General features: G+C 46.9%; 1 protein-coding gene across 1 annotated transcript in view; it reads left to right on the plus strand.

Annotated features, from left to right (window-relative positions):
- LOC144685320 (papilin-like) overlaps positions 1 to 19,427 on the plus strand; it is a 260,238-nt gene that overhangs the window by 188,476 nt on the left and 52,335 nt on the right. The window contains exons 21-22 of the mRNA XM_078549730.1: positions 7,988 to 8,114; positions 13,378 to 13,523. Coding sequence (XP_078405856.1) covers positions 7,988 to 8,114; positions 13,378 to 13,523 — 273 coding nt within the window. The remainder of the gene's footprint in view (positions 1 to 7,987; positions 8,115 to 13,377; positions 13,524 to 19,427) is intronic.

Consider the following 19,427-nt stretch of genomic DNA (forward strand, 5'->3'; position numbering starts at 1 on the left):
TCTCACTCCCTCAACACACTCACATAGGACTAGGCCATTCGGCCCTTCGAGCCTGCTTCACCATTCATTATGATCATGGCTGACCATCCAACTAAATAGCCTGCTCCCGCTTTCTCTCCATGCCCTTTGATCCCTTTTACCCCAAGAGTTATATCTAACTCCTTCTTGAAAACAATGTTTTGGTCTCAACTACTTTCTGTGGTAACAAATTCCACAGGCTCACCACTCTCTAGGTGAAGAAATTTCTCCTCATCTCAGTTCTAAATGGTCTACTCCATATCCTCGGACTGTGACCCCTGGTTTCGGACTCCCTTCAGGAACATCCTTCCTGCATCTACCCTGTCTAGTCCTGTTAGAATTTTATAGGTTTCTATGAGATCCCCTCTCATTCTTCTGAACTCCAGTGAATATAATCCTAATCGACTCAGTCTCTCCTCATATGTCAGTCCCGCCATCCCAGGAATCAGACGGATAAACCTTCGCTGCACTCCCTCCATAGCAAGTACATCCTTCCTCAAACAAGGAGACCAAAACTGTACACAATATTCCAGGTGTGGTCTCACCAAGGCCCTGTATAATTGCAGCAAGACATCCCTGTTCCTGTACTCGAATCCTCTGGCTATGAAGGCCAACATACCATTTGCCTTCTTTACCGCCTGCTGCACCTGCATGCTTACCTTCAGCAACTGGTGTACAAAGACACCCAGGTCTCGTTGCACATTCTCCTCTCTCAATTTATAGCCATTCAGATAATAATCTGCCTCTCTGTTTTTGCTACCAAAATGGATAACCTCACATTTATCCACATTATACTGCATCTGCCATGCATTTGCCCACTCACTCAGCATGTCCAAATCACACTGAAGCATCTCTGTGTCCTCCTCACAGCTCACCCTCCCATCCCGCTTTGTGTCATCTGCAAATTTGGAGATATTACATTTAGTTCCCTCATCTAAATCATTAATATATATTGTGAATAACTGGGGTCCGAGCACCGATCCCTGCGATACCCCACTAGTCACTGCATGCCATTCGGAAAAAGACTCGTTTATTCATACTCTTTGTTTCCTGTCTACCAACCAGTTTTGTATCCAAGTCAAGACACTACCACCAATCCCATGCACTTTAATTTTACACAACAATCTCTTATGTGGGACTTTGTCGAAAGCCTTCTGAAAGTCCAAATAAACCACATCCACTGGCTCCCCCTCATCAACTCTGCTAGTTACATCCTCGAAAAATTCCAGTAGATTTGTCAAGCATGATTTCCCTTTCATAAATCCATGCTGACTCTGTCCGATTCTGCCACTGTTTTCCACGTGCTCAGCTATTAAATCTTTTATAATGGACTCTAGAATTTTCCCCACTACCGACATCTGGCTGACTGGTCTATAATTTCCTGTTTTCTCTATGCCTCCACTCAAAGACACACTCTCTCATTCCCCCCCTCCACACTCACAGACACACTCTCTCATTCCCCCACCCCACACTCACAGACACACTCTCTCATTCCCCCCCCCACACTCACAGACACACTCTCTCATTCCCCCCCACCCCCCACACTCACAGACACACTCTCTCATTCCCCCCCCCACACTCACAGACACACTCTCTCATTCACCCCCCCCACACTCACAGACACACTCTCTCATTCCACCCCACACTGACAGACGCACTCTCTCATTCCACCCCCCCACACTCACAGGCACACTCACTCATTCACCCACCCCCCCCACACACTCACAGACACACTCTCTCATTCCGCCCCCACACTCACAGACACACTCTCTCATTCCCCCCCCACACACTCACAGACACACTCTCTCATTCACCCCCCCCTCCACACACTCACTGACACACTCTCTCATTTCCCCCCCCCCCACACTCACAGACACACTGTCTCATTCCCCCCCCCACACTCACAGACACACTCTCTCATTCACCCCCCCCACACTCACAGACACACTCTCTCATTCCCCCCCCCACACTCACAGACACACTCTCTCATCCCCCCCCCCCCACACTCACAGACACACTCTCTCATTCGGCAGCCCCCCTCCCGCAAGCCCCCTCAATCACTCTCACTCCCACATGCCCTCACCACAGCAGCGTCTCCTCCACAGTCCTGACGCAACTTCGCCCTTCTTGGCTGCCAAAACTTTCCCCTCCATGCGCTCAACGTACCTGGCTCCATGGGCTCCAGCCTCGACGTACCTGTGCTTCCCTGGCATGCCTATCAGCCGGCAAATGTGGGAGCGAGAGGGCCGCTGATTGGAGGAGCATCACCATGTAGAATCTTCCATTGAGACTCACCTGTTTGACCAGAATTTTGAAAACGGGGTCAGGGGCAGCATTGCCAGCTTTACAGGCCACAACTGGCTTGTGGGACGTAAGTTGGACAAGTGTGTTGAGGAAACTTGTCTACAGCTGTATCTGTCCAGTCCAATGAGATAGGAGGTACTGCTAGACCTTGCTCTTGGGAATGAGGTGGGTCAAGTGGATCAAGTGTCAGTAGGAGCACATTTAAGGGACAGTGATCATTGTATCATAAGGTATAGGTTGGCTATGGAATACGACAGGGAACAACCCAGGGTAAGAATAATTAACTGGAGGAAAGCCAACTTCAATGAGGTAAGAACAGATCTGGGTTGGGCAAACTGAAGTCAAAGGTTGACAGGAAAAGCAGCAGCTGAACAGTGGGTTATCTTCAAAGAAGAGATAGTTCAGGGATAGCCAAGGTATCCCTCAAAAGGGAAAGGTAGGGCAAAAGTAATCCAGAGCACCTTGGGTGACAAAAGAGGTAGAAATTAAGATAAAGAAGAAAAAATGTGCTTATGAAGATGTCAGGTAGAAAATATAATTGAGAACTAGGCTGGATATAGAAGGTTCAGAGGGGAGGTGAAGAAACAAGTAAGAGAAGCAAGAAGGGAGTATGAAAAGAGACTGGCAGTTAACATAAAAGGCAATCCCAAAGTCTTCTATAGGCATATAAATAGTAAAGAGGCGCTAAAAGGAGGAAGAGGGCCTCTGAGGTACCAAAAAGAGATTTACACATGGAGCAGAGGGTATAGTTGAGGTACTAAATTAATACTTTGCATCTGTCTTTACCAAGGAAGAAGGTGCTACCTAGACCATGGTGAAAAAGGGGGTAATTCAGATATTAGAAGGGTTTAAAATTGATAAGGAGGAGGTATTGGATAGGTTGGCTGTACCTAAAGTTTATAAGACACCAGGACTGGGTGAGATACATCTGGGGATACTGAGGGAAGTGAGAGTGGAAATTGGAGAGGCACTGGCCATAATTTTCCAGTCTTCCTTAGACTCTGGGATGGTCCCAGAGGACTGCAGAATTGCAAACATTTGCCCCTTGTTCAATAAAGGGGGTAAAGATAGGCCCAGCAACCACAGGCCAGTCAGTTTAACTTCCGTGGTGGGGAAACTTCTAAAATCAATAACTCGGGGAAAAATTAATGGTCACGTGGACAAATGGGAGTTAAAGAAAGCCAGCATGGATTTCTTAAGAGTAAATCATGTTTAACCAACTTGCTGGAGTTTTTTGAAGAGGTAACAGAGAGGGTTGATGAGGGTAATGCTGTTGATGTGGTGTACATGGACTTCCAAAGGTATTTGATACAACAGGCTTAGAGCTCGTGGAATAAAAGGGAAAGTAGTAACATGGATACAAAATTGGCTGAGTGACAGGAAACAGAGTAGTGGTGAATGGATGTTTTTCAGGCTGGAGGAATGTTTGTAGTGGAGTTCCCCAGGGGTCAGTGTTGGGACTCTTGCTTTTCCTGATATATGTTAATGACCTAGACATTGGTGTAAAGGGCACAATTTCAAAATTTGCAGTTAATATGAAACTTGTAATCATTGTGAACTGGGGAGGATAGTGTAGAACTTCAAAAGGGCATAGACAAGTTGGTGGAATGGGTGGACAAGTGGCAGATGTGATTTAATGCAGAGAAATGTGAAGTGATTCATTTTGGCAGGAGAACACGGAGAGACGATATAAAACAAAGGGTACAACTCTAACGGGGTGGCAGGAGCAGAGGGACCTGGATGTATATGCGCATCAATCATTGAAGGCAGCAGGGCAGGTTGAGAGAGTGGTTAAAAAAGCATATAGTATCCTAGGCTTTATTAATAGGGACATAGAGTACAAGAGCATGGAGGTTGTGTTGAACTTGTATACGTCTTTATTTCAGCCTTAGCTGGGGTATTGTGTCCAGTTCTGGGTGCCTCACTTTAGGAAGGATGTAAAAGCATTGGTGAGGATGCAGAAAAGATTCACGAGACTGATTCCAGGGATGAGGAACTTCAATTATGAAGATAGATTGGAGAAGTTGGGACTGTTCTCCTTGGAGAAAAGAAGGCTGAGAGGAGATTTGATAGAGGTATCCAAAATCATGAAGGGTCTGGACAGAGTAAATAGAGAGAAACTGTCCCCGCTTGTGAAAGGATCGAGAACGAGAGGGCACAGATTTAAAGTAATTTGCAAAATTTATGTGAGAGAAACCTTTTCACACAGCGAGTCTGGAATGTGCTGCCTGAGAATGTGGTGGAGGTAGGTTCAATCGAGGCATTCAAGAGGGAATTAGACTGTTATCTGAAAAGGAAGAATGTGCAAGGTTACGGGGAGACAGCTGGTGAACAGCACTAAGTAAACTGCAAATTCAGAGAGCCAGTCCAGACGTGTTGGGCTGAATGGCCTCCTTCTGCGCTGTAGGAATGATGTGATCTCAGTTATGGGACATCACTGCAGGAGTTCCTCAGTGTACTGACCTAGGTCCAACCATCTTTAGCTGCTTCATCAATGATCTTCCTTCCATCACAATGTTAAAGGTGGAGATATTCTTTGATGTTGGCACAGTATTCAGTGCTATTCGCAACACCTCAGATATTGAAGCAGTCTCTGCCCACATACAGCATGACCTGGACAATATTCAGGTTTGGGCTGATAAGTGGCAAGTAACATCTGCAACAAACAAGTGCCAGGCAATGACCATCTCCAACAAGAGAAAATCTAATCATCGCTCCTTGAACATCAAACAGTATTACTATCACTGGATTCTCCACCATCAACATCCTGGGAACCACCACGAACCAGAAATGTAACTGCACCAGCCACGTAAATACTGTGGCTACAAGAGCAGGTTAAAGGTTGCCTATTCTGCAGTGATCCACAGTGGCAGCAGTGTGTACACTGTACAAGCAGCAACTTGCCAAGGCTCCTTCGAGGGCACCTTCCAAAGCCACAACCTCTCCCACCTAGGAGGACAAGAGCAGCATGGGACACCACCGTGTTCCCCTCCAAGTCACTCACCATCCTAACGTGGAAATACATCACCATTCCTTCACTGTCGCTGGGTCAAAATCCTGGAACTCCCTCCCCAACAGCACTGTGGGTGTACGTACACCACACTGACTGCAGCGGTTAAAGAAGGCAGCTCGCCACCACCTTCTCAAGGGCAATTAGGAATGGGCAACAACTGCTGGCCAAGTTAACAGTGACCACATCCCATGAGACAATTGAGTATCTTTGGGCAGGGTGTTTTGGGGGGTGAGGGAGGTGGGTTTAGTTTGAGATTATAGGGTGTGTGTGGGGCGCACAGTGTGGTAGGAGATAATCAGCAAGGGGTTTCCTTGCCCATCTTTGACCTGACACATCAAGGCTGCATGAGATCAAGAGTCAATCTTGAGGACTCCCAGGGCAATTCCTGACTGTATACCACTGTGCCGCCACCTCTGCTGGGTCTGTTCTAGAACAGGACATGCCCGGGATGCTGATGGTGATGACTGGGACATTTTCCATAAGGTATGATTTGGTGAGTACCACTATGACTAATCTGTGGGACCATTGTTCTAACCCACAATCCCCCAGGTGTAAGGAGGACTTTGCATGGTCGATAAGCCTGAGGGTGCCATTGTCCATTCTGGTCCCTAGGTCGATACCAGGAGGTTTAAAAAAACATCGATTCTCACATGAAGGACTTTGGGATGTTGCACTGTGCTAAAGGTGCTAAGTATTGGAAGGTGTAGTCATATACTGGAAGAATAATCTATTGCTAGTGAATTTCAGTTGGAAATGAAGTATCCGTTCTAGATACCAATCCTACAGATTGGAGGGTAGCTAATGTAACCCCACTATTTAAAGAGGGAGGCAGAGAGAAAACAGGGAATTATAGACCAGTCAGCCAGACGTCGGTAGTGGGGAAAATTCTAGAGTCCATTGTAAAAGATTTAATAGCTGAGCACGTGGAAAATAGTGGCAGAATTGGACAGAGTCAGCATGGATTTATGAAAGGAAAATCATGCTTGACAAGTCTACTGGAATTTTTCAAGGATGTAACTAGCAGAGTTGATGAGGGGGAGCCAGTGGATGTGGTTTATTTGGACTTTCAGAAGGCTTTCAACAAAGTCCCAATAAGAGATTGGCGTATAAAATTAAAGCGAATGGGATTGGGGGTAGTGTCTTGAGATGGATAGAAAACTGGTTGGCAGACAGGAAACAAAGAGTAGGAATAAACGGGTCTTTTTCCGAATGGCAGGCAGTGACTAGTGGGGTATCGCAGGGATTGGTGCTGGGACCCCAGTTATTCACAATATATATCAACGATTTAGATGAGGGAATTAAATGTAATATCTCCAAATTTGCAGATGACACAAAACTGGGTGGGAGGGTGAGCTGTGAGGAGGATGCAGAGGTGCTTCAGTGTGATTTGGACAAGCTGAGTGAGTGGGAAAAGGCATGGCAGATGCAGTATAATATAGATAAATGTGAGGTTATCCACTTTGGTAGCAAAAACAGTAAGGCAGATTATTATCTGAATGGCTATAAATTGAGAGAGGGGAATGTGCAACGAGACCTGGGTGTCCTCGTACACCAGTTGCTGAAGGTAAGCATGCAGGTGCAGTAGGCGGTAAAGAAGGCAAATGGTATGTTGGCCTTCATAGCCACAGGATTCGAGTACAGGAACAGGGATGTCTTGCTGCAATTGTACAGGGCCTTGGTGAGACCACACCTGGAATATTGTGTGCAGTTTTGGTCTCCTTATCTGAGGAAGGATGTACTTGCTATAGAGGGAGTGCAGCGAAGGCTAACCCGACTGATTCCTGGGATGGCGGGACTGACATATGAGGAGAGACTGAGTCGATTAGGATTATATTCGCTGGAGTTCAGAAGAATGAGGGGGGATCACATAGAAATCTATAAAATTCTAACAGGACTAGACAGGGTAGATTCAGGAAGGATGTTCCCGATGGTGGGGGAGACCAGAAGCAGGGGTCACAGTCTGAGGATATGGAGTAGACCACTTAGGACTGAGATGAGGAGAACTTTCTTCACCCCGAGAGCGGTGAGCCTGTGGAATTCATTACCACAGAAAGTAGTTGAGACCAAAACATTGTATGTTTTCAAGAAGGGGTTAGATATAGTTCTTGGGGCGAAAGGGATCAAAGGGTATGGGGAGAAAGTGGGAGCAGGCTATTGAGTTGGATGATCAGCCATGATCATAATGAAAGGTGGAGCAGGCTCGAAGGGCCGAATGGCCTACTCCTGCTCCTAGTTTCTATGTTTCTATGTTTCCATGGAAGTCTAGATCCATTTTCCACCAGAACCCCAATGAATCCAATAATCTCACAAACTTTTCTAAATGATGGAATATTCCGAATTTGAAATTCCCAGATGGTACATACCATACCAAGAAATAACTAACCAATGGATGTTATCCACCTATTCTAATGCCTCTCCCCTGCACACTCCACATACACTGTCTGATCGGTCTGAATTCAGATTGTCTGATCTGCCCTCTGGGATTTGGTTCCTTTCTCAGTCGCTCCATCGAGCTGTGACTAATTATTAACAAGAAATATCAACAGTAGATGTTTGACTAACTCTCCATCTATATAACCTGGGATTGGGAAATCCCAAGGCAGACAGCTCCTTGTTGTTCCATGTGGTCAGTCAATTCTGTTATTCTTGAACAGAAGCAGAGAAAATGAGGTGTGGTGTTGTGCTGCTCTTTGCTGTAACCTCCCTGTGGACTGGAGCTACCGTCCCCCTGAATGCAACCGACAATGTTCAAGTTCAGGAAAACTTTGATTTGAATCAGGTAATCAATGTCAGATTTGATGCAGCAACTCCAGGTTACTGGGACTGGGGACTGTATTGGATACAGCAACTCCGGGTTCCTGGGACTGGGGACTGTATTGGATACAGCAACTCCGGGTTCCTGGGACTGGGGACTGTATTGGATACAGCAACTCCGGGTTCCTGGGACTGGGGACTGTATTGGATGCAGCAACTCCGGGTTCCTGGGACTGGGGACTGTATTGGATGCAGCAACTCCGGGTTCCTGGGACTGGGGACTGTATTGGATGCAGCAACTCCGGGTTCCTGGGACTGGGGACTGTATTGGATGCAGCAACTCCGGGTTCCTGGGACTGGGGACTGTATTGGATGCAGCAACTCCGGGTTCCTGGGACTGGGGACTGTATTGGATGCAGCAACTCCGGGTTCCTGGGACTGGGGACTGTATTGGATGCAGCAACTCCGGGTTCCTGGGACTGGGGACTGTATTGGATGCAGCAACTCCGGGTTCCTGGGACTGGGGACTGTATTTGATGCAGAAACTCCGGGTTCCTGAGCCTGGGGACTGTATTGGCTGCAGCAACTCCATGTTCCTGGGACTGGGTACTGTATTGGATACAGCAACTCCGGGTTCCTGGGACTGGGTACTGTATTGGATACAGCAACTCCAGATTCCTGGGACTGGGGACTGTATTGGATGCAGCAACTCCGGGTTCCTGGGACTGGGGACTGTATTTGATGCAGAAACTCCGGGTTCCTGAGCCTGGGGACTGTATTGGCTGCAGCAACTCCATGTTCCTGGGACTGGGTACTGTATTGGATACAGCAACTCCGGGTTCCTGGGACTGGGTACTGTATTGGATACAGCAACTCCGGGTTCCTGGGACTGGGGACTGTATTGGATACAGCAACTCCGGGTTCCTGAGCCTGGGGACTGTATTGGATGCAGCAACTCCGGGTTCCTGGGACTGGGGACTGTATTGGATGCAGCAACTCTAGGTTCCTGGGACTGGGTACTGTATTGGATACAGCAACTCCGGGTTCCTGGGACTGGGGACTGTATTGGATACAGCAACTCCGGGTTCCTGGGACTGGGGACTGTATTGGATGCAGCAACTCCGGGTTCCTGGGACTGGGGACTGTATTGGATGCAGCAACTCCGGGTTCCTGGGACTGGGGACTGTATTGGATACAGCAACTCCGGGTTCCTGGGACTGGGGACTGTATTGGATACAGCAACTCCGGGTTCCTGGGACTGGGGACTGTATTGGATACAGCAACTCCGGGTTCCTGGGACTGGGGACTGTATTGGATGCAGCAACTCCGGGTTCCTGGGACTGGGGACTGTATTGGATGCAGCAACTCCGGGTTCCTGGGACTGGGGACTGTATTGGATGCAGCAACTCCGGGTTCCTGGGACTGGGGACTGTATTGGATACAGCAACTCCAGATTCCTGGGACTGGGGACTGTATTGGATGCAGCAACTCCGGGTTCCTGGGACTGGGGACTGTATTTGATGCAGAAACTCCGGGTTCCTGAGCCTGGGGACTGTATTGGCTGCAGCAACTCCATGTTCCTGGGACTGGGTACTGTATTGGATACAGCAACTCCGGGTTCCTGGGACTGGGTACTGTATTGGATACAGCAACTCCGGGTTCCTGGGACTTGGGACTGTATTGGATACAGCAACTCCGGGTTCCTGAGCCTGGGGACTGTATTGGATGCAGCAACTCTAGGTTCCTGGGACTGGGTACTGTATTGGATACAGCAACTCCGGGTTCCTGGGACTGGGGACTGTATTGGATACAGCAACTCCGGGTTCCTGGGACTGGGGACTGTATTGGATACAGCAACTCCGGGTTCCTGGGACTGGGGACTGTATTGGATACAGCAACTCCGGGTTCCTGGGACTGGGGACTGTATTGGATACAGCAACTCCGGGTTCCTGGGACTGGGGACTGTATTGGATACAGCAACTCCGGGTTCCTGGGACTGGGGACTGTATTGGATGCAGCAACTCCGGGTTCCTGGGACTGGGGACTGTATTGGATGCAGCAGCTCCGGGTTCCTGGGACTGGGGACTGTATTGGATGCAGCAACTCCGGGTTCCTGGGACTGGGGACTGTATTGGATACAGCAACTCCGGGTTCCTGGGACTGGGGACTGTATTGGATGCAGCAACTCCGGGTTCCTGGGACTGGGGACTGTATTGGATGCAGCAACTCCGGGTTCCTGGGACTGGGGACTGTATTGGGTGCAGCAACTCCGGGTTCCTGGGACTGGGGACTGTATTGGATACAGCAACTCCGGGTTCCTGGGACTGGGGACTGTATTGGATGCAGCACTCCGGGTTCCTGGGACTGGGGACTGTATTGGATACAGCAGCTCCGGGTTCCTGGGACTGGGGACTGTATTGGATACAGCAACTCCGGGTTCCTGGGACTGGGGACTGTATTGGATACAGCAGCTCCGGGTTCCTGGGACTGGGGACTGTATTGGATACAGCAACTCCGGGTTCCTGGGACTGGGGACTGTATTGGATGCAGCAACTCCTGGTTCCTGGGACTGGGGACTGTATTGGATACAGCAACTCCGGGTTCCTGGGACTGGGAACTGTATTGGATACAGCAACTCCGGGTTCCTGGGACTGGGGACTGTATTGGAAACAGCAACTCCGGGTTCCTGGGACTGGGGACTGTAGTTCTTTTGTTAATCACTCGTGGGGTGAGAGTGCTTTGTGTCTATTCATATTTGCTCCTGAGAAGGTAGTGAGCTGCCTTCTTGAACCTCTGCAGTCGGTACACCCACAGAGCTGTTAGGGAGGGGTTTCCAGGATTTTGACGCAGCGACAGTGAAGGAACAGCGATATATTTCCAAGTCAGGATGGTGAGTGACTTGGAGGGGAACTTGCAGGTGGTGGTGTTCCCATGTCTCTGCTGCCTTTAGTCCTTCTAAGTGGTGGACTGTGGGTTTGAAAGGAGCTATCAAAGCAAAATGCTGAGTTGCTGCAGTGCATCTTGTAGATGGTAGATGCTGCTAGCACTGTATGTCGGCCTTGGAAAGAGTGAATGTTGAAGGTGGTGGATGGGGCACCAATCAAGCGGACCGCTTTGTCCTGGATGGTGTCGACTTTCTTGAGCGTTTTAGGAGCTGCACTCATCCAGGCAAGTGGATAGTATTTCCTCACAATCTTGACTTGCGCCTTGTATATAGTAGACAGGCTTTGGAGAGTGAGTTACTTTCCGTAGAATTACCAGTCTCTGACCTGCTCTTGTAGCCACAGTATTTATATGGCTGGTCCAGTTCAGTTTCTGGTCAATGGTAACCCCCAGGATATTGATGGTGAGGATTCAGCAATGGTAATGCCATTGAATACCCAGGGGATATGAATAGATTATCTCTTGTTGGCGATGGTTATTGCGCGTGTGTGGCACCAAATGTTATTTGCCACGTATCAGACCAAACTGGAATATTGTCCAGGTTTTGCAGCATGTGGACATGGACTGCTGCAGTATCTGAGGAGTTGGTGAATCGTACTGAATGTTGGACTCGGGGACTGTAGCTAATACAGCAGCCCTCAGATCCAACCTCCCTTTGCTCTCTAAAGACCTTAAGTGTGTTGTCATCTCCCAAATCCGTGCTTGTCTTTCCAGGAATTCCATGCTTGAATCCTTCCAATCAGGTTTCCACCCCTGCCACAAGACTGAAACAGTTCTTATCAATGCCACACATGGCATCCAATGTGGCTGTGAGCAAGAAGAATTAACTATCCTCATCATTCTCAAACTGTCTGCAGCCTTTCACACTGTTGACCACACCATCCTCCTCCAACCCCTCTCCACTGTCATCCAGCTGGGTAGAACTGCTCTCATCTGGTTCCATTCTTACCTATCTAATTATAACCAGAGTATCACTGGTGACAGCTTCTCTTCCTGCTCCTGCACCATTAGCTCCGGTATCCCAAGAATCTATTCTATTTCTCACCTACATGACCATGTGCTGAAAGGTATAAGATTCTGAGGGGGCAGGTGATCCTCTCAAGGGGCATCTAGAACCACAGGACACAGATTAAAACTAAACATTCTCCCAGAGATGAGGAGGAATTCCTTCTCTCAAGTATTGTTATTCTTTGGAATTTTCTTCCACAGACAGAAGTGGAGGCTGGGTCAATGAATAAATTCAAGGCAGAGTTGGACAGATGTTTGATGGACAAGGAGTCAGGGTTGTGGAAAGTGGAGTTTTGGCCACAATCAGGCCAGCCATGAACCTATTGAATGGTGTAGCAGGCTTGGTTAGTGAATGGCCGACTCCTGCTCCTATTTCTTATCACCTTATGGTCAACATGCAATACCCGGTGAGCAGAAACTTCCTCCAATTAAATATTGGGAATACTGAAGCCATTGTTTTCAGTGGCTAGTACAAACTTCATTCCCTCGCTACCAACTCCATTCCTCTTGCTGGCAATTGTCTCAGGGTGAGCCAGACTGTTCTCAACCTTGGTGTCTATTTGGCCTGAGATGAGCTTCCAACCACATCTTCTCACCATCATTAAGTCTGCATATTTCCACCTCCTTAACATTGCCCGGTTTCATCTTTGCCTCAGCTCCTCTGTTGCTGGAACCCTCATGTTATCTCTAGACTGGACTATTCCTACGGACACCTGATCAAACTCCCAGAGTCTACCCTCGGTAAGCTTGAGGTCATCCAAAATATTTTGAGCTGTGTCCTTACTCGCACCAAGTTCCTTTCACCCATTATTGCTCTGCTCACTGACCTATGCTTGTGGGTCAGCAACACCTCACTTTCAAAATTCTCATCCTTGTTTTCAAATCCCTCCATGGCCTTGCCCCTCCCTATCTCTGCAATCTCCTCCAGGCCCACTACCCTCCGAGATACCTACATTCTTCTAATTCTGGCCTCTTCAGCGTCCCCAATTTAAATTCCCCATCATTGGTGGCCGTGCCTTCAGCTGCCTTGCCCTAAGCTCTGGAATTCCCTCCCTAAACCACTCTGCCTCCCTACCTCTCTTTTCTCCGTGAAGATATTCCTTAAAACCTCCTTTTTCACCAAGCTTTTGGTCATTTGCCCTAACATTTCCTTATGTGACTCAGTGTCAAACTTTGCTTTTTCACACTCCTGTGAAGCATCTTGGGACATTAATGACGTTAAAGGTGCTAAATACAAATTCCTCTTTTAGAATTTCATGGAATTTGGAAGTTAATGCAACAACTCGCGATCCTGGCTTTATGGACTGTAGTTTTAACCATGTTGTTTTCTTTCACAGTTCCTCGGGACGTGGTTTTCGCTTGGAAATGGCTGCGATTGTCGCTGGTTCATTGAGAAATATAAGGAAGAGTTTTCAATTAGCAAGCTAATATTATCAACCAATGAGCAACTGAATAAACTCATCGGCAACTTTGTATATGATCGGTGAGATCTATGATTTACAACTTGACAATGCATTCAGCATTAACATTGCATAAGGTGCTATGTTGGCTTTTTGTATTCTTTCATGGGATGTGGCCATCACTGGCAAGGTGCTGCCCATCCCTAATTGCCCTTGAACTGAGTGGTTTCCTGATCATTTCAGAGGGCGTTTAAGAGTCAACCACATTGCTGTGGGTCTGGAGTCACATGTAGGTCAGACCAGGTAAGGACGGCAGATTTCCTTCCCCCAAGGGCAGATGGGTTTTTACAACAATCAACAATGGTTGTCATAGTGACTCTCACTGAGATTGTTTTATATTCCAGGTTCATTAATTGAATTTAAATTCCATCAGCTGTCACAGTGGGATTCGAAACCATGTCCCCACAGGATAATCCTGGCCTAGGGATAAAGAGTGCAGTGATATCACCATGATGTCAACCTGACCCTCATTCAGCTATGGGGGCATTAGAAATATAATTAAAAACTGTAGGAACAGCTCAGCAGCATCTGGAGAGACAATCAGAGTTAACATTACAGCTCCCAGACTTTTCATTGGAACTGCGGCCATATGTGCGCAGCCTAAACTGATGTTACAGTGCACAGCCTGTGGAGCTAATCACAGAATCACAGTATTTTAATGACACAGGAGGCCATTTGAGCCATCGTGCCTGCACCGGCTCTCCAAGTAAGCATTATAACCTAGTGTCATTGCCCTGTCTTTTCTCCGTATCCTTGTACATTGTTTCTATTCAGATAAACGTTTAATGCCGTCTTGAATGCCTCGATTAAACCTGCCTCCACCACACTTCCAGACAATGTGTTCCAGACTCAAACCACTCGCTGTGTGAAAAAGTTTTTTCTCACGTCACATTTGCTTCTTTTGCAAATCACTTTAAATCTGTGCCCTCTCGTTCTTGATCCTTTTACGAGTGGGAACAGCTTTTCCCGATCTACTCCGTCCTCATGATTTTGAACATCTTTATCAAATCTCCTCTTAGCCTTCTTCTCTCCAAAGAGAACGGTCCCAACCTCTCCAATCTATCCTCATAGCTGAACTTTCTCATCCCTGGAACCATTCTTGTAAACCTCTACTGCACTCTCTCCAATGGGTTCACATCCTTCCTATAGTATGGTGCCCAGAACTGTACACAACATTCTAGCTGAGGTCTAACAAGTGTCTTATATAAATTCAGCATAACCTCCCTGCTCTTGTACTCTATGCCCACATTAATAAAGCCCAGGACACTATATGCTTTATTAACTGCTCACCACCTGTCCTGCCACCTCCAATGATCTATGCACATATACACCCAGGTCTTTCTGCTCCTGCACCTCCTTCAAAATTTCACCCCTTGTTTTTTATTGTCTGTCCATGTTCTTCCTACCAAAATGCATCACCTCACACTTTTCCTGATTGAACTTCATCTGCCACCTATCTGCCCACTCCACCAACTTGTCTATGTCCTCCTGAATTTCCACACCATCCCCCTCGCAGTTCACAACACTCCCAAGATTCATATGATCCACAATCTTTGGAATTGTCCCCTGCACACCAAGATATATATCAGGAAAAGCAAGGGTCCCATTACCAACCAATGGGGAACTCCACTACAAACCTTCCTCCAGCCCAAAAAATATCCATTGACCATTACTCTCTGCTTCCTATTTTTCAGCCAATTTTGTATCCACGTTGCAACTGTCCCTTTTATTCCATGAGTAATAACTTTTTTCACAAGTCTGTTACGTGACATTGTATCAAATGCCTTTTGAATGTCCATGTACACCACATCAACAGCATTGCTCTCAATGGTCTTTTCTTTTACTTCAAAAAACTCCAGGAAGTTAGTTAAACACGATTTCCCCTTTAAAAATCCATGCTGGCTCTTCCTTATCAACCCATATTTTTCCATGTGATTACTAATTCTATCCCGAATAATTCTTTCTGCAAGTTTACCCACTGCTGAAGTTAAACTGGCCTGCTGCAATGTTCCAGTGAAGCTCAATGTAAACTGGAGGAACAGCACCTCATCTTCCGATTAGGCACTTCACAGTCTTCCGGACTTAATATTGAGTTCAACAATTTCAGATCATGAACTCTCTCCTCCATCCCCACCCCCTTTCCGATCCCCCCTTTTCCAATAATTTATAATTTTTTTACAACTATATTTTTTTCTTTTCCCTCCTATTTTTAAATTTATTTCGATCTATTGTTTCATCTCCACCTTTTAGCCCATTTCGATCCCTTCCCCCCACACCACCCCCACAAGGGCCATCTGCCATTAGCTTGTCCTGACTGCTACCCTTAATGTCCCCATTAGCACATCCTTTAGATAATATCACCACCGTCAACACCCCTTTGTCCTTTCGTCTATGACATCTTTGGCAATCTCTTCTTGGCCTCCACCTATCACTGGCCCTCTATCGAGCTCTACCTGTCCCACCCCCCCTCTACCAGCTTATATTACATTTCATTTCCAAATTTCTTAGTTCTGATGAAGGGTCATACGGACTCAAAACGTCAACTGTATCCCTCTCCACAAATGCTGTCAGACCTGCTGAGTTTTCCAGGTATTTTTGTTTTTGCTGAAGTTAAACTGACTGGTCTGAAATTGCTGGGCTTATCCTACAACCTTTTTTGAACAAGGGCATAATGTTTGCAATCCTCCAGTCCTCTGGCACCTCCCCTGAGTCTAGGGAAGACTGAAAGATAATGGCCAGTGCCCCTGCAATTTCTACTCTCACTTCCTTCAATATCCTTGGACGCATTTCATCTGGTCCTGGTGCCTTGTCAACTTTAAGTACTGACAGTCTATTCAACACTTCCTCCTTGTCAACTTTGAATCCTTCTATTGACAGAAATTCCTCATGTGTCACTATGGCCTGGGTAGCATCTACATCCTTGATAAAGACAAATGCAAAGTATTCATTTAATACCTCAGCCATGGCCCCTTCATCCATGTGTAAATTCCCTGTTAGGCCCCTAATCGGCCCTTCTCCTTTTACGACCTTTTTACTATTTAGATGTCTATAGAAGGCTTTGGGACTCCCCTTTATGTTGGCTGCCAGTCTTTTCTCATAATCCCTCTTCGCTTCTCTAATATGCATTTTCACCTCCCCTCTGAACCTTCTGTATTTGTGGTAAAGTGGAGTACCATGTACCTTTAAGAGAATGCAAGTGGGCTAACCATGTGACAGTTCGTCCAATAGCTGTACAGTGCGGTCTACCAGTTAACTGGAAGTCTAGAGCTGGAGATGGTTGTGGGAGTGCACAAGGATTTAGTGCTCTGCCTTCTGTTGCAATAAACAATCACAGTTTGTTCTTATGTTGGTCTCTCTCCGTTATTGATAGTGAGCACCAACTAACAAGTGTATATGAAGGCATGCAATTCGAGTTTACTCAACTTGTGAACTCACAGACTCAAGTCATAAAAGTATTCCTCTTGGTTCTCAACTGTATTTGCGACCTGACACCTGTCATAGGCACACTTTTTTCCTTAATTTCAATCTCCTTTTTCATCCAGGGAGCTCTGGGTTTGTTTGTTCTAGCTTTCCCTTTCAATGAAATATACCTTGACTGTGCCCGAACCAATTCTTTTTTTAAGGCAGCCCATTGTTTGGACACAGTTTTTCCTGCCAATCTTTCGTTCCAGTCTATCTGGTCCAGCTCCATTCTTGCCCCTTCAAAGTTGGCTCTTATCCAGTTAATTATTCTCACTCTGGATTGCCTACCGTCCTTTCCGATCATCATCCTAAAACATACAATAAAACGATCACTGTCCCCTAAATGCTCCCCTACTGACACTTGATCTACGTGGCCCACCTCATTTCCAAGAACCAGGTCCAACAGTGTGTCTTTTCCTGTTGGATTGGACACATACTGCTGTCGAAAATTCTTCTGAACACAATCGAGGAACTTTTACCCCTCTCCGCCCTTTACTCTACCACTGTCCCAGTCTACATTCCGGTAATTAAAGTCCCCCATTATAACTACTCTATAATGCTTACATCTCTCTGTAATTTTCCTGCAGATTTGTTCCTCATCGTCCTTCTCACTAGTTGGCTGTCTATAGTCTACACTGAGCAATGTAACTGCACGCTTTTTGTTCATTAGCTCTAGTAAAATTGATTCTGTCCTTGAACCCTCTGGGACATCCTCTTTCTCCAGCACTGCAATGCTCTCCTTAACCAATACCACCACCTCTCCTCATTTCCTTCCTTTCCTATCCTGTCTGAACACCTTGTACCTGGGAATATTTAACACCCAGTTCTGCCCTTCCTTGAGCCAGGTCCCTGTTATCGCCACAACATCATATTTCCACATGGCAATCTGCACCTGTAACTCCCCAATCTTATTTACTATGCTCCGTGCATTCACATACATACATAGTAACCCTGATTTAGATATTGTTGCTTTCTCTCTCACCCTGACTTTACCTATTAACTTACTATTTTCTATACTGGTGCTATCTGTCCCTCCCAGTATTTTGTGCACCCTGATATTCCTGTCTAATATTTTCTCTTGGTTCCCACAGCCCTGCGGAGTTAATTTAAAGCCCTCCCAACAGCACTAGCAAAACGCCCCACAAGGAACTCAGTCCCAGTTCTATTCAGGTGCAATCCATCCGCTTGTACAGGCGCCATCTCCCCCAGAGCCAGTCCCAGTGTCCCAGGAATCTAAAGCCCTCCCTCCTGCACCATCCTTCTAGCCACCCATTCATCTGCCTTATCCTCCTATTTCTGTACTCACTGGCACGTGGCACTGGGAGCAATCTGGAGATTACTACATTAGAAGTCCTGCTTGCTAATTTTCTACCTAGCTCCCTAAATTCTGATTGCAGGACCACATCCTCCTTCCTACCTAAGTCATTGGTACCAATGTGGACCACGGCCTTTGGCTGATCACCCTCCCTCAGAAGAAAGTCTTGCAGCTGCTCTGTGACATCCTTGACCCTGGCACCAGGGAGGCAACGTACCATCCTGGAATCACGTCTACGGCCACAGAAACACCTGTCTGCTCCCCTAACCAATGAATCCCCTATCACTATTGCTCTTCCTTTCTTCTTCCTCCCCTCCTGTACAGCCGCGCCACAAACCTGGCTCTGACTGCACTCCTCTGAGGAACCAGCGCCCTCACCAGCTTCCAAAATGGAAAATCGATTTGTGAGCAGGACCCCAGGGGACCCCTGCACTGCCTGCCTACTTCTCTTGGACTGCCTAGTGGTCACCTATTCCCTCTCTGTTTCCTGCCCCTTAAGCTGTGGTGTGACCACCTCTCTGAACGTGCTATCCACGTAGCTCTCAACCTCACAGATGCGCCACAGTGACTCCAGCCGCTGCTCGAGCTCTGAAACCCAGAGGTCAAGTTTCTGCAGCTGGCAGCACTTCCTGCACATGTAGTCGTCTAAGACACCGGTAGCGCCCATGACTTCACACATATTGCAGGACACGCATCCCACTCGACTGAGCTGCACTGCCATGTCTTAACTCTACTTCCCTTACGTTAACTTTATTCTACTTTGGATTATTTATATTGTTTTATTATATTGGCCCTAAATTTCCCTTATTCCTGACACTTCTCAGTTAAATCCAAGTAAAGCTACTTCTTTACAAATATTACGCTTTTCTAATTTATTCACCAGGTCCTACTCACTAAGGCGGCTGCTCTTCTGAGGAAAGGTAGAAAAAGAAAGAAGCACCTCCTCCCTTCTCACCGAACTCCCTGAGTTACCACACCCCAACTGAAGCAGCCCTATTGAAATCCAAAACAACACTCCACGACAGACAAAATCAGCACTATAAGATATCTTACTTTTATACTCTCTGAACCTGGCCTCTGAAAACCTAAGTAAGCCAGTTATCTAATTAACTAGTTGCAACTGCAAGCAGAGCCTGTATCAGCCCTGTTT

Source organism: Cetorhinus maximus, chromosome 10, assembly GCF_964194155.1.
Source record: "Cetorhinus maximus chromosome 10, sCetMax3.hap1.1, whole genome shotgun sequence".
Classification (NCBI taxonomy): domain Eukaryota; kingdom Metazoa; phylum Chordata; class Chondrichthyes; order Lamniformes; family Cetorhinidae; genus Cetorhinus; species Cetorhinus maximus.